The sequence below is a fragment of the Ursus arctos genome, unplaced genomic scaffold (genome assembly GCF_023065955.2).
Source record: "Ursus arctos isolate Adak ecotype North America unplaced genomic scaffold, UrsArc2.0 scaffold_7, whole genome shotgun sequence".
In the NCBI taxonomy this organism is placed as follows: Eukaryota; Metazoa; Chordata; class Mammalia; order Carnivora; family Ursidae; genus Ursus; species Ursus arctos.
Genome location: NW_026623089.1, coordinates 11,186,852 through 11,202,182, shown reverse-complemented (window position 1 = coordinate 11,202,182; position 15,331 = coordinate 11,186,852). Strand labels below are relative to the sequence as shown.

The 15,331-nt window shown below is 40.2% G+C and overlaps 1 protein-coding gene across 7 annotated transcripts in view; it reads left to right on the top strand.

Moving 5' to 3' along the window:
* The window catches only part of INPP5F (inositol polyphosphate-5-phosphatase F), an 83,815-nt gene that overhangs the window by 54,955 nt on the left and 13,529 nt on the right, over window positions 1–15,331 (top strand). For 5 of the 7 annotated variants that reach the window (XM_026494259.4, XM_044382196.3, XM_044382194.3 and 2 more), the window contains 6 exons: window positions 3,219–3,343; window positions 4,323–4,400; window positions 5,313–5,433; window positions 6,646–6,774; window positions 12,268–12,385; window positions 13,905–14,103. In XM_026494259.4, the coding sequence (XP_026350044.2) occupies window positions 3,219–3,343; window positions 4,323–4,400; window positions 5,313–5,433; window positions 6,646–6,774; window positions 12,268–12,385; window positions 13,905–14,103 (770 nt within the window). Of the gene's footprint in view, window positions 1–3,218; window positions 3,344–4,322; window positions 4,401–5,312; window positions 5,434–6,645; window positions 6,775–12,267; window positions 12,386–13,904; window positions 14,104–15,331 lie in introns of those variants that run through there. The other 2 variants (XM_048218880.2, XM_057308322.1) reach the window with 2 other exon arrangements.

Below are 15,331 nucleotides of genomic sequence, written 5' to 3'. Positions count from 1 at the left end.
ATGTTTTGTTAAAGACATGGAACAACTGGAACTCTTAAACAAACAAAAAAGTTTAAGCCTACCTGAGAGAAACGCATGTTCACTCCAGGAGGCCTGTACAAGAACCCTTATTGCAGCATCAAAGTGACCTGGCTTCGTCAGGAGGTCAACAGATAAAGGGTGGCACATTTCAAGCGCTGGATGCGATTGCCTAGGAAAGAGGTAGATCTGTGTGTACTAGAGCGGAGAGATCTTGAAATCACACAGTAGAGTGAGAAAAGACTGTGTAACAGCATATGGTGTGTTGCCATTTGAAACCCACAAAACAAAACTGTGTTATTTATATACATGTAATTCTTTTCCATATATATGTTCTCACACATATACGGCGTGCACCGTTATTAAATCAGCATACCTTTGTATGGGCTGAAAGGGCACACTTCGTGCTGCTAACCAGTGTTACCTCCAGGGAAGGCTGTGGGTCTGGGTTGCAGGGAGGAAGGATTTGACCTTTACTTACACTTGAACTTCTTACAATGTGAATCAGTTCACGTACCAGCAATATGTGTAACTAGCATTACAGAAAACAAACCGCAGTTTAGATGTAACACATAGGGGTACCTGGCGGGCTCAGTCAAGGGAGCCCTGCAACTCTTGATCTCAGGGTTGTGGGTTCGAGCCCCATGTTGGGTATAGAGATTACTAAAAAATAAATAAAAACTTTAAAAAAAATGTAACCCATAATCATTGTAAGAATTGTAACAATACTGAGATGTGTAAAGGAAGCCGAAGAAATAAGCTGCTCAGCACCCTCGTCCCTGCTCTGTGTCAACTTTCTAAAACCTGTTTGTGCACATCAGTTGTACGGGTGTATGTACTGAGGAGACACCTCCTTCTTTCTGACAGCACCCCGATAATGTTCCCTAACCCACCTGCCTCCCCCGGGTAATTGCGGTCTGAGAGGTGGACCCGCAGGTCGGTCTGACTCAGGGTGGCACCACTGTTCCTGTCGCCAGTGATTGGTTCAGGCCCTGGCCTGTGTGTGTTCATTGGCGGTTTGGCCAGTGAGGTATGATGCGAGGGAAGTCTGCTGGGAAGCTTCTGGGAACGATTTCCTGCTCTAATAAAAAGAGATACGGGAACTAACAGTCCCTCCGTGGTGGTTGTGTCTGGACTTGATGTGCTGCTGCAGCGGTGTCGAAACCGTGACTAAACCAGCCTGCGGACTGACCGATATGCCGAAGATGGCAGAAAAGATGGAAAGATCTGGGACTGGTAGCACTGAATTAAGCAGTTCTAGAACCATGCAACCTCCTGACTTCTTGTTCCAAAGATCCGAGTCAGTGATTTGTCATTTGCAGCAAAAACCATCTTGACACACACAGATTTACACATTTATAAAATTAAGTCAAAAGAGGACTATACCATATATACTATTCTGCGACTGTTTTCACTTAATATCTCATGGCTGTTTTTTCTCTCTCTCTCTATTGATGGACCCTTAGGATATAGTTTTGGCTATCTCAAAAATTTTCCAGAAAACAACGTTCATATATTTTGGAACACGTGCTTTATAGAATACATCTCTGGAAGTAGAATGGCTAGATCAAACAGTATGCATTTAAACTTGATACCTACCACTCTGTTCCCAAGAAGATCACAACAGTTTCTACTCTCAGCAACAGTGGGAGCCAGTGCTCATTTCTGCATGTAATCACCGGTGCTGACTCTTACCTAGGATTCAGTTTTTGCCTCTGTATAGATGAAAACTAGTTTTCTGTTATAAATTTGTATTTCTTTGGGTTTTTTTTTAGTTTTTATTTAAATTTCAGTTAGTTAACATATGAGGTAATGTTTCAGGTGTACAAGATTGTGATTCAACATTTCCATACAGCGCCCAGTGCTCATCACAAGTGCCCTCCTTAATCCCCATCACCTGTTTCTCCTGTCTCCCCACCTCCCCTCCAGTAACTGGCAGTTTGTTCTCCATAGTTAAGAGTCTGTTTCTTGGTTTGCCTCTCTCTCTGATTATTAACAAACTTGTAGCCTCATGTTTATTGGCTCTTTGTATATTTTCTCTTGTGAATTTCCTCTGTATCCTTTATTCTTTTTTGCTTACTGAATATATAGCACTCTTATATAGTACTGGTTTTAAGTTACAGGTGTATTCCCCCAGGTAGTTCTTTGCTTCTTTTTGTTTTCTTGTTTTACCTTTGCTTACTTACATTGTCGTCGGTTACAGAGGTTTTAAATTTTCCTGTTGTCACATTTGTCCATCTTTTTCTTTATGCCCTCTGGTTTTTAAGCTTAGAAAGTCATGTCCTGTCCTACAATTATGGAAACATCACTCCAAATATTCTTCTTTTTTATAACTTAAAAAGTATTTCAGTCACTAATGCATCTGTAATTTGTGTATAATGAGATGTAGGGAGCTAAAGTAAGTTTTTCCCCACCATTAGACAGTTATTCCAGTACCATTTATAGAATATTCTGTTCTTCTCCCAGAGTACTGTTATATTTTAGATTCCTCAGTGTACATGGGCCTGTCTCTTGGCTGTCTGTCCTGTTCTGCGGGTCATTCATCTGTTTCTACACACGCACTACCATCTTGACTGCTATAGACTTAGAGTAGGTTTTGCTCTCCAGTGGGTCAAGTCCTCCTTTATTATTAGTTTTCAGAACTTTTTCTGCATATTTATCCTTCCAGATGAACTTTAGAATTAACTTGTCAGGTCCATAGGAAGATCCTGATCAAATTTCGATTGGGATTGTTGAATATTTAAATTAATCTGGGAAGACTTGACATCTTTACAATATTGAATCTTGAATCTGGCTCCATAGTGTGTCTTTCCATTTACTCAGATTTGCTTTTTTGTATTTCAGCAAAGATTGATAGTGTCCATATGTAGGTCTTGTATATCTCTTTAAAAATTATTCTAAATAATTTAAATATTTGCTACGATAAAGGACCTAGTTCTTAATATGTATTCTAATTGGTTATTGCAAGTACGTAATGCATAAAATAGCTATTAATGCTGTCGACATACATGATTCTCATAAACCTAACTATAACAAGTGAAAGTCTAACTTTATGGGAAGAAAATTGATGCTTGAGGGGATAAATTTCTAACTGTGGCTATAACATATTTCTAAAACATAATTGCAAATAAAGTGATTAAAAACCACATTGAGTTCTTAACATCTGATTAAACTGAATTTGTTTTTCTTTACTCTCACAGGTTATTATTAACTTGGTGGACCAGGCAGGCAGGGAGAAAATTATTGGCGATGCTTACCTGAAGCAGGTGTTACTCTTCAACAGCTCACACCTCACTTACGTCTCATTTGACTTCCATGAACACTGGTAAGAGGGCTTCCTAACGGGAGTTCTGATCTGTTCCCATGTTTGTGGTACTTGCTGCCCCCGCTGCCTTAGCTTCTCGTCTTCCTATCAGGAAGAAACGTTTCTTCTTCTCATTGTTACTTAGTTTTGATTTTCATGTGGGCTTTATTTTGGCTAAAAATTTAGTTGTTCCTGGGGCGCCTGGGTGGTACAGCGGTTAAGCGTCTGCCTTCAGCTCAGGGCGTGATCCTGGCGTTATGGGATCGAGCCCCACGTCAGGCTCCTCCGCTATGAGCCTGCTTCTTCCTCTCCCACTCCCCCTGCTTGTGTTCCCTCTCTAGCTGGCTGCCTCTCTCTGTCAAATAAATAAATAAAATCTTTAAAAAAAAAAATTTAGTTGTTCCTGAAATATTTAGTCTGTCTTTCCCAAAACAACGTGGAGACAGAGAGTTCCACTTTTCCTTTTATCACTCAAAGAACTTCTGGAGCTTTTCCTTTCTGCTTGGGTCCAAGCTGGCAAACGTAATCGAGCCCCCTTACTTAAACATCATTCTGTTGTCTCGTCTTTATACTGTATTAGTAATACTTCTTTTCCTGTGGATAAACTTCACTAGAGTTTGCTGTGGAAAAACAATAACTGGTGAATCATTTTGATGGTAACTTTAACCTGTGTGTATTCTGAAAGCCAGGTTCTTTTGTCATAATCCTGGCTCTAATGTGGGTTCCTCTACCCAGGTATTGAAAATTTGGTGGGGAAAGGAGCTTCTGATACCTGTGATATGTTTCAGTGTATTTTTAAAAATATTTTCTTTCACAGTGCTGATTAATTATAAGCATTTATATAGTTGCCTATATAATTTATGGTAGTGTTAACCTCATGTACTTAAAGCAATAATTTTCTTAAATTTTCCCAAGCTATTTTAAATATTGTATCTTAAGCTAAAAAAAAAAAAACAAACCCTGTTATTAAACATTTTTTTTCTTTTGGCATGTATTTTAGCCGAGGAATGAAGTTTGAGAATGTTCAGACACTAACAGATGCCATTTATGACATTATTCTTGACATGAAGTGGTGTTGGTAGGTATTTCATAAGTCAATTTGATATAAACTCTCGGTCTGTGAGATCATATGGATTTGATTACTTGAAACTAAGCATTAAAATAATAGCGGCAAGCTGGAAAAGTATTTTCGTGTTTCTTGTTTTTGTTCCCAATTCCTATTTTCCTTTTCCAAAGAGTGTCGGTCATCAGGTATTGAACAGGGCAAAGGTGTCAGGGGGTCAGGCAAGGTGGAGTGACATGCTCTATGACTCTTTTTTAATTCCTTCTAATGCTCCATGGTCTACATTTCCTCTTTCTCTTCGCTCTCAGCATCCCTAACATGGCTCTGGGGTACTTGGTCTCAGTTTACAGGCATTTCAGAATTATCAGAGAAGGAAGGTGATCCTCAGACTGGAGGAGAGAGATTTAGGAAGAAGAAATAGGCTTGAAGGATAGGAGAGAACGTTCTATTAGACTTTAAGGCCGCAGGTGGCCAGAGAAATTAGACACGCAGGCGCGCTGCAGGACTCCTCACCGAGTGGTAAAGTGACTGTGTTCAGGCCACATGCATTTAGATGCATTTCTCCTTGAAGTCAAAAGGGGGGACAGGATGGTGTTTTAAAGTGCCTTCCGGCTTTAATGTATGGAAGAGCATACTCCGGGTTGTGCCAGCTCTGCTGAGTTGTCACGAGACTTGAGGCAAGTCATTCTGCACCTCAGTTTTTTGTTTTTCTTCAAAACAGGGATAATAACGTCTTTCTTATCAAGTTATCCTGTAAATTAACAACAGTGTCTACCAAGTAGTCAGTAATGCCTGTCACATAATATTCCAAACAAGTGGATAACCAGTGCTACTGGTGTAATTGCTACACTCTAAAGAATTGTGGTTTTTGAAAACCTTATTAAAGTACTTCATATTGTAAAATAATCCCAATCTATTTTCGAAAAGGGTCGATCAAGCCGGGGTGATATGTAAACAAGAAGGGATTTTCCGTGTCAATTGCATGGACTGCCTGGATCGCACCAACGTGGTCCAAGCCGCCATCGCCCGCGTGGTCATGGAACAGCAGGTAATTGGGGGGTCCACTGCGTTGTAAGTATTTGTTTCTCAATTTTTCCACATGTAAACCAGTAACTGAAATCGTTGTTCTGTAGAACATCCACAGCGTCCAGACAGCCTGGTTGCATTAAAACCTGGAAAGTACAACCTTCACTGGAAAAAGCTGAATTAAGTGGCATTTTCTTAAGTACTCATTTCAAAAATGTGAGGCCCAACATTTCCAGGTCGATCAGGTGTAGTCATAACCCTCCTTCTCTCGGCTCCAAATCCGGCCTTGTGTATTTGGGGCTGGGAGTCTGCAGCGCCTTCTGCTCAGCCCGCTGGCGCTGTGTCAGGCTCTGCCAGTAGGAGGCGCCAAAGGACGGCCGTGAGGCTGGAGGAGGCGGAAACTTCTTGACCTGTGTTGTAGCTCTCTTCGCGCCTTCTCTGCAGCTGTTGGTTCTTTTGGTGCCACAGAACCAGCCTTTATCCTGCACACCCCAGTCAGTGGCGGCCGCTTCCTGCAGTCCTAACGTCTGTTACTCAGTGCCCCCCTTTGGATCTTCAACCCCACAACACCTGAGTAATGAATTCGCAAGGCGGACGTTCTTAGCACGGTGTCTGGGCTTTTCTGATAGAACCTAGGGACTGTTTGAGATCGTGAGTCTCTCCCTTCTCGCGTTGCACTCAAGCAGCCAGGTTTTGAGTCTGAGCCCTGGCTCTGCTACCTCGTAGCTGCTGACCCCATGCAGAACCTCTGCCTCTACGCTTCTGTCTCTTCGTCCTTAAAATGGGCGTAATAAGAGTACTGATGGCAGCAGGGTGTTAGGAGGAATAAATGCGATAATTTGTATTTAAAAAGCTCTTAGAACCCCAGCCTCAGCGTCAAGTTCACACTGGCCAGTCACTTACTGCTCTGAACTGCTAATGTTGTTGTTTCAAGAGGCTTTTATGACAGTCTCACTTCATAGGCAAATTTAAAACAAAGACTTAATATAATATGAGCCTACACATTAAAAATTATACCGAGACGTTATAAATATTTCTACTTAATCATGTGTAGCAGTTGATAAAACTCTCCCTCTTTCAATTGTGCTTTATTTTGGAAAAGTCCGAAAACATCATTTCTTTTATTTAAGGGTCCGAGATTGTATATGAGCATGCTTCCTTTTTCTGCAGTGGGTATTTTATGCTATGGTTCCCTGACTTACATGTCGCTAATCCACCAATGTGTTAATTTTAGCTGAAAAAATTAGGTGTGATGCCTCCGGAACAGCCACTACCAGTGAAATGCAACCGGATCTATCAGATAATGTGGGCCAACAACGGGGACTCCATTAGCAGACAGTATGCTGGGACAGCTGCTCTGAAGGTAAATACCGACAGCCAGCTTTTGCGGATTATTCTGTGGGACACAGGATGGGGTTTTAAACCAACTTTATTTTTGGGAGAAAGATATGTGGCCCATAGATGGTAGTCTGTGTACTTGACTCCTTTTTGGAACGTTTGGCTCAGGCAGGGGTTACGTATTCCAGTTCTGCTGGGGCCAGGTAATGGGACCACCCATTCGCTTCAAGGGGGAGATGGGTGCAGACCTAACGAAGAGCATATCTTGTCTCGAGAGGGGGCTGTTCTACTGCTTCCTTATGGGGACAGAGGCCCAGTGTGGCTAGATCTTCCAGTTTTTCAAGGGAGTTTGGAAATCTGGAATTTCATGTGAAATAGTTGGTTTTTTAAATGTTACATGGATAATACATGTCTGTTGCTAGAATTCGATCCCTAGTATGATAATTTACCTCCACTGAATTTGAATCCCAACCCTGCCCCTTACTAGCTCTGCAACCTTGAGCAAGTCACTTAACCTCTCTGTGTCTGTCTCTTCATTTATAAAACAGGATAATACTAGACACACTTCAAGACTGTCATGGGATTATATGAGTTAATGCATGTGGGGGCTTAGACCATTCCCTGGCACACAGTAAATGTGCTGAAGAAATGTTTTATTATCTTTTTGTGGTGGTTATGAATAAGTCTTTTGAAGATCCTATAGAGCTAATCTTCACAGAATTTAATTTAAATATAAACTATAGTTACTGGTCACCAAATACTCCTTCTGTGGGCAGTAAGAAACAGTGGAATTAGTTTAAATTAGTTTTATGTTAATTTTCCTTCAAGGTAATAGTTCATCTCAGGATGTTTTATAAAAAATTGTATCAAGGTCTCAGCAGGCATCAGATAGTCCATCTTTTGGTTGAGTGATAAATATCAAAAAGCTTTTTATTAATTAAGGAAATTGGACTTTAGAAGTCCTTGTACAAGTTACTGGTTAAAGAGAAATACTTTTATGCACCCAACATCAGAACACCTAAATATATAAAGCAACAACTAACAAAATTAAAAGGAGGAATAAATAGCAGTATGATAATAGTAAGGGACTTATTTTTTTTTAAAGATTTTATTTATGTATTTGAGAGAGACAACATGAGCAGAGAGAGGGAGAAGCAGACTCCCTGCTGAGCAAGGAGCTGGACGCAGGACTCAATCCCAGGACCCTGAGATAATGACCTGAGCCGAAGGCAGATGCTTAACTGACTGAGCCACCCAGGCATCCCAGTAAGGGACTTTAATACCCCGTTCTCCACACAGGATCATCCAGGCAGAAAATAAATAAGGAAACAGTGAATTTGAATAGGACTGTAGACCAACTGGACCCAGCAGACATATATAGAACGTTTCATTTAGGAACAGCAGAAGACACATTCTTCAGAAGCACATGTGGAACATTTTCCAGGACAGATCATAGGTTAGGCCACAAAACAAGTCTCAACAAGTTCAAAAAGATAGAAATTATATCAGGTATCTTTTCTGACCACAATGGTATGAAACTAGAAATCAGTAACAGGAGAATTAGAAAATTCATAAATATGTGGAAATTAAACAACACACTCCTTACAATCAAGGGTCGAGGAAGAAATCAAAAAGGGTTAAATAAAAAAATAATTTGAAACAAATGAAAATGGAAACACAACATACCAGAACTTATGGGATGTGGCAAAAGCAATTCTAAAGGGAAAGTTTATAGCTATAAATGCCTACATTAGGAAAAAAGAAAGATCTCAACCTAACTTTACACCTCAAGGAAATAGAAGAAGAAAGTAAGCCCGAAGTTAGCAGAAGGAAGGAAATAATAAAGATTAGAACAGAAATATTTGAAAGAGAGACTAGGAAAAACAATAGAAAAGATCAACAAAACTAAGAGTTGGTTTTCTGAAGAGAGAAACAAAATCGACAGACCTTTAGCTAGACTAATCAAGAAGAAAAAGGACTCAAAATTATAAGTGAAAGTGACATTACAACTGATACCACAGAAATACATAGAATCACAGGTGGCTACTCTGAACAATTATATGCCAACAAATTGGACAATTTAGAAGAAAGGGATACGTTTCTAGAAACATACAACCTACCAAGACTGACTTATGAAGAAAAAGAAAATCTGAGCAGACAAATGAGTAAGATTTGATGAATCAGTAAGCAAAACCTCCCAAGAAAGAAAAACCCAGGACCAAATGGTTTCACTGGTGAATTCTACCAAATACTTAAAGAAGAATTAATGCCATTCTTTCTCAAATTCTTCCAAATGGAAGGGGAAGGAACACTCTGAAATTCATTTTATGAGGCCATGATACCAAAGCCAAGACACTACAAGAAAAGACAATTACAGGCCAAGATCCCTGATGAACGTAGATGCAAAAATCCTCAATAAAATGCTAACAAACCAAATTCAACAGCACATCGAAGGGGTCACACGTGATCAAGTGGGATTTATCCCTGGGATACAAGGATGGTTCAACATATGCAAACCAATAAATGTGATACGCCATATTAATAGAGTAGAAGATAAAAACCGTATTATTTCAGTAGATGCAGGAAAGGCATGTGATAAAGTTCAACATCCTTTCATCCTTTTGAGAGAAAAACTCAACAAATTGGGCATAGAAGGAGTGTACCTCAACATAGTAAAGGCCATATACGGCAAACACAGCTAACGTCGTAGTCAGTGGTGAAAAGCTAAACACTTTCCCTCTGAGATCAGGACAAACCAAGGGTGCCCACTCACCACTCCTATTTGGGTTAGTACTAGAAGTTCTAACCAGAGCAATCAGGCAAGAGAAAGAAAGAAAAAGCATCCACATCAGAAAGGAAGAAGTGAAATTGTCTGCAGATGACATCGTCTTATCCATTAAAAAGTCCTAAAGACGCCACCAGAAAACTGTTAGAACTAATAAATGAATTCAGTAAAGTTGCAGGATACAAAAGCAACATACAAAAATCAGTTGCATTTCTATGCACTAACAAACTATCTGAAAAATAGATAAAATAATTCAATTGACAATAGCATCAAAAACAATAAAAATACTTAGGAATAAATTTAACCAAGAAGCCAAAAGATTTGCACACTGAAAGCTGTAAGACACTGATGAAAGAAATTAAGACACAAATAAATGGAAAAGTATCCTGTGTTCATAGGTCAGAAAAATTAATACTGTTAAAATGTTCATACTACCCAAATCCGTCTATAGAGTAAATGCAATTCCTATGAAAATTCTAATGGCATGTTGGCTAACTGAACATAATAAAACAATAAAATTAAATTTAAAATTAAAAATTCTAAGGGCATTTTTCACATAAATAGAAAAACAATCCTAAAATTCATATGGACCCACAGACCTCTTAAGAGCCAAAGCAGTCCTGAGAAAGAACAAAGCTGGAGGCATCACTCACCCTGACTTCAAACTGTGTTACAAAGCTGTAGTAATCAAGACGGTATGGTACTGGCATAAAAACAGACTTATAGTCCAAGGGGATAGAACTGAGAGCTCAGGAATAAACCCACACATATACAGTCAACTAATATTTGACTAGGGAACTAAGAATACTCATTAGGGAGAGAGAGTCTCTTCAGTAAATGGTGCTGGGAAGATACTCACAATGTGAAAGAATGAAGTTGGACCCCTATGTTATACCACTCACAAAAACTAACTTGAAAGGTATTAAAGACTTAAATGTAAGACCTGAAACTTTATAGTTCGATCCTACAAGAAAACATGGGGGAAGCTCTGAGACATGGATCTCAGCAGTGATTTTTCAGATGTGACACCAAAAGCGTAAGTGAGAAGAGTAAAAAAACAAGTGGGGCTGTATCCAGCGACACAGCTCAGCACAGCAAAACAAAACAGAATGAGAAGACAACCTGTGGAATGGGAGAAACTATCTGCAAACCATATACCTCATAAGGGATTAATATCCAAAATATATAAGGAACTTCCATAGCTTAGTAGCAAAAAAAACAAATAATCTGACTGGAAAAAATGGGAAGAGGACCTGAACATTTTTCCACGCAAGACATACGAATGGCCCACAGGTACAGGAAAAGGTGCCCAGCATCAGTAGTTACCAGAGAAATGGCAATCAAGACCACAGTGAGATAACCACCTCATACCTGTTAGAACGGCTGTCACCAAAGACAAGACAAGTATTGGCAAAGATGTGGAGAAACGTACATTGTTGGTGGGAATGTAAATTGGCACAGCCATTATGGAAAACAGTATGGAAGGTCCTTAAATTAAAAACAGAACAGAGGGCGCCTGGGTGGCTCAGTTGGTTAAGCGTCAGACTCTTGGTTCTGCTCAGGTCATGATCTCACGGGTGGTGGGATCGAGCTCTGCATCGTTCCGGGCTCTGAGCTCAGCAGGGAGTCTGCTGGAGATGCTCTCCCTCTGCCCTTCCCCTAACTGTGCACGCACTCGTGGTTCCTCTCTAAAATAAACTTTATGAAAATAAATTTTTAAATGTCATTAAAAAATAGAACAGCCATATGATCCAGCAATCCTATTTATGGGTATGTATCGAAATCAGATCAGCGTCTCAAAGAGCTAGCTGCCCTCCCATGTCCGTCGCAGCATCATTTACATTCTTTATGATAGCTGAGACCTGAAAACAACCAACCTGTGTCCGACAGTGTGAATATTGAGCGAGCGAGTGACGGGTGTGTGTGGCGGGGGTGCTGGGAGGGCGTGTGTGCGATGGAATACTATTCAGCCATAAAAAAGAAGGAAATGCGGCCTTTGCAACAACGTGGGTGACCCTTGAGGGCATTGTGCCAAATGCAGTAAGCCAGAGAAAAACAGATACTGCATGATGCCACTTATACGTAGAATCTAAAGAAATCAAACTCAGAAGCAAGAGTTTGGTGCTTACCAGGGGATGTGGGTAATGGAGAGGTGATCGAGGGCACAGCCTTCCAGATGAGTCACTGCGCTCTGGGGACTTGCCCTGACACCTCTGTTATGAAAGGCAAGAGAAATAAAGCAATTGAAATCTTCACTGGATCATTCTACAGAGATTGTAATGGGCAGCGAGGTACAGAAATCTCTGTTCCTTCTCTGTATACACACACGTCCACATACAGTGGTTAAATCCCATCGTAATAAACTCTAGGGAACCATTCATACTTTCCCACATCGCAAATTTGTGACTTTTGAGTATCTTACCAGTTTGAGGTTTGAAAATCTTGTTGTTACATAGGAAGATTTGACTTGTAAATTATAGAAATTCTACAGATGACCAAGAGTGGATTTACTTTAAAGCACCATCTAACTGTGAAGCCTTGATGCCACAAATAGCATTTTAATTATTTGTTGTGCTCGGGTCACAGCCCAAGCTAGTAGATATTTTAACTTAACTACATTATTTAGAAATTATAAAAGCCTATAGAATTTTGGTTTTGTATTGAAAGCCCACATTGACTTGGGGAACGTTCTTATGTTTGAATCAATTGTCAAAATCACTTCTTCCTTGACAGGGTGACTTTACAAGGACAGGAGAAAGGAAGTTAGCAGGAGTTATGAAAGATGGTGTTAACTCGGCAAACAGGTATTACCTGAATCGATTTAAGGATGCTTATAGGCAAGCTGTTATAGGTAAGGAACGTGAAGGCCTTTCTTTCTTTAAAATTTGTCATTCCTCTGTGACTAGTGTTTCACAGAAACCAACTTCATTAACATAGTTCATGTTTTATATATACTTGTGTTTCTATATTCAGCATCTTACCCAAGAAATCAAATTCAAATTTTTACTAGACTAGAATTTGACGAATTTTTTAGGCTGAAGCAACAAAAGCAACCTTTCATTTCCATACGTATTTGTCAGTTTTCTGTTCATGTCACAGACAGCAGAGTTGAGGTTCCTGGAGTATGAAATGAGGTAGCCTAAAACCTCATCCACGGGGAACTCCCCATTCTACTTGTTTTCCCATTACTCAAGGCAGAGACATGTAGTGAGATGTCTGTCTTTCTCTCTTACGACATTTATCATATGTTCTTGCTCTGGACAACACACAAGCCTTTCCCGTAAGAATGAATGAACATAATATCAGGGTACCAAATTTAGGGATTATACTAAACCAATTCTTATCATTATCTGGAAGAGGAAATGGAGGGTGGCTTGCTCCGTGGAATTCATATGTTGGCAAATTTTTAAAATTTAATTTGCATGAAAGTATTACCTCACAGGATTGAAGTAAATGCAGAGCATTCTGGATTAGAGCCAAAGTAACAGCTTGTCCTGTGGTCTCTGAGAATATTTTTTAATCCTATTTTTTTAAATCTGAGTATTTGTTATATATGAAATAGTAGGGCCTCGACACTGGGCAGTTAGGAATTTGAGATGTTTGGTGTAAAGAAGTTTGGTTTCTGCCATGGGTAGTGTAGATGTTGACTGAAAAACTGGATTTGAGGCGTTTAATCAAGTAAAAATAAGCTACCTTTCCTCCGTTGATTGATGTAGCAGCTCAGTTACGTCACTGAGGACCCGGGCTCTGTCCCTCTCTCAGTCTGACCATCGTAGCATCAGCTTCACCCGAATCTTGAAGCTGGATTTCTTCGAAGGTGAGAGAGAGAGGCCGGTAGCAGTCTGGGTTTACTGTCTCCCCTGGTAAGGCCAGTGGTCGCACCTCTGTCCCAGAAGCTGCCCGTCTTGCTGTCCTGACCGTCTGTGGGAATGGATTACAGTGCTTTGTGAAGCTTGAGCCACGTGCCACACCACGAAGAAGTCAGCTTGTCTGTTCAGTTCCTATGCCCATTTTAAAATTGGCTTGTCTTTTTGCTATTGAGTTGTAGAAATTCTTTATATACTCTGAATTACAAGTCTCTGTTAGATGATTTGTAGCTATTCTCACCCAGTCTGTGGGTTGTCTTTTCACATTCATGATCATGCACTTTGAGACATAAAAGTTCTTAACTGTGATGATGTCCGCTTTGTCGATCTTGGTTGCTTGTGATTTTAGTGTCCTATCTAAAACTGAAAAGCCTAATCCAAGAGCACCAAGATCCATGCCTGTGTTTTCTTATGAGTTCTGTTGTTTTAGTCTTACATTCTCTTTTGTTTTTTAGAAATGTATTAGCAAATTAAGATGATAGATATTAACACTTTCTACCCCAGATTTGATGCAAGGCATTCCCGTGACAGAAGATCTTTACTCCATATTTACCAAGGAGAAAGAACAGGAAGCTTTGCATAAGGAGAATCAGAGAAGCCACCAGGAACTGATTAGCCAGCTGTTACAAAGTTATATGAAGTTATTGCTGCCCGATGATGAAAAGTTCCATGGGGGCTGGGCCCTTATTGACTGTGACCCCAGGTGAGTTGGAGTGATGTCCCGGTAATAAATGGCACTTACGTTTCTGATGCTGTCGTCGCACTAGTGGTCATCCATTAAGCCATGGGCATGGACGCGTGATGCATGGCTGTTTTCAAATACAGGGCTGGTCACTAAGGCAAGCTGACAGAGGCACTCACCTTGGGTGCAAAATTAAGGGGGTATTAAAACAACTCAGTAATGAAGAGAAATATTTTAAAGCAATATTTGATTTTTTTAAAAGATTTTATTTATCTATTTGACAGAGATGGAGAACACAAGCAGGCGGAGTGGCTGAGGGAGAGGGAGACACAGGCTCCCCACTGAGCAGAGAGCCCGATGTGGGGCTCGATCCCAGTACCCTGAGATCATGACCTGAGCTGAAGGCAGACGTTTCACTGACTGAGCCACCCAGGCGCCCCAATATTTGATTTTTTAAAAACCCAGATTGTAGAACAATAGTTCACAGCTGGGCCTCACCTCCCCACCCCCCAAATCTAGGTTTATTGTTCTGATGCACGTAACGGTGCAGCAAGAAAGCAGTGAGGCCAGTTACTCTGGTTGGTTGGGAGGTATCCTGGCCTTTCACAAAATAAATAGGCCAACTAATGCTCAACATATTTTAAACAAAAACCAGTTTCAAGTCATTCTTCAAAACGAACAGCAGGAACTAAGTTTATTCACCAGATTGAATGTTTGCTTCTAGGCTGAAATCTAACAGTATTATGCATCAGAAACATTGTAGAATATCCTAGACCAAGCTCTGGGGATAAATGGCTCTATTTAGATTTTATCTTAATAAAAGGCATAAAACAAGCTTGAAAGAACAACTGAATGCAAAGTATTATATATATATATAAAATATAGATTTTAATATATAAGTAAATATATATTAATATATATTAAAATAACAATATTGACTGTAGGTTCATTGGGAAACCTTTCATGTCTTTAAGTTCATGGATTATTTCATTTTGATAATCAATACGTTATATATGGATGTAATTTTCAGACTCTGAAAACAAGAGATGAGGGGCGCCTGGGTGGCTCAGTCGGTTAAGCGTCTGCCTTCGGTTCAGGTCATGATCCTGGGGTCCCGGGATCAAGCCCTGCATCGGGCTCCCTGCTCGGCAGGGAGCCTGCTTCTCCCTCTGTCTGCTTCTCCCCCTGCTTGGGCTCTCTCTCTGTCTCTCTCTGTGTCAAAAAAATAAATAAAATCTTAAAAAAAAAA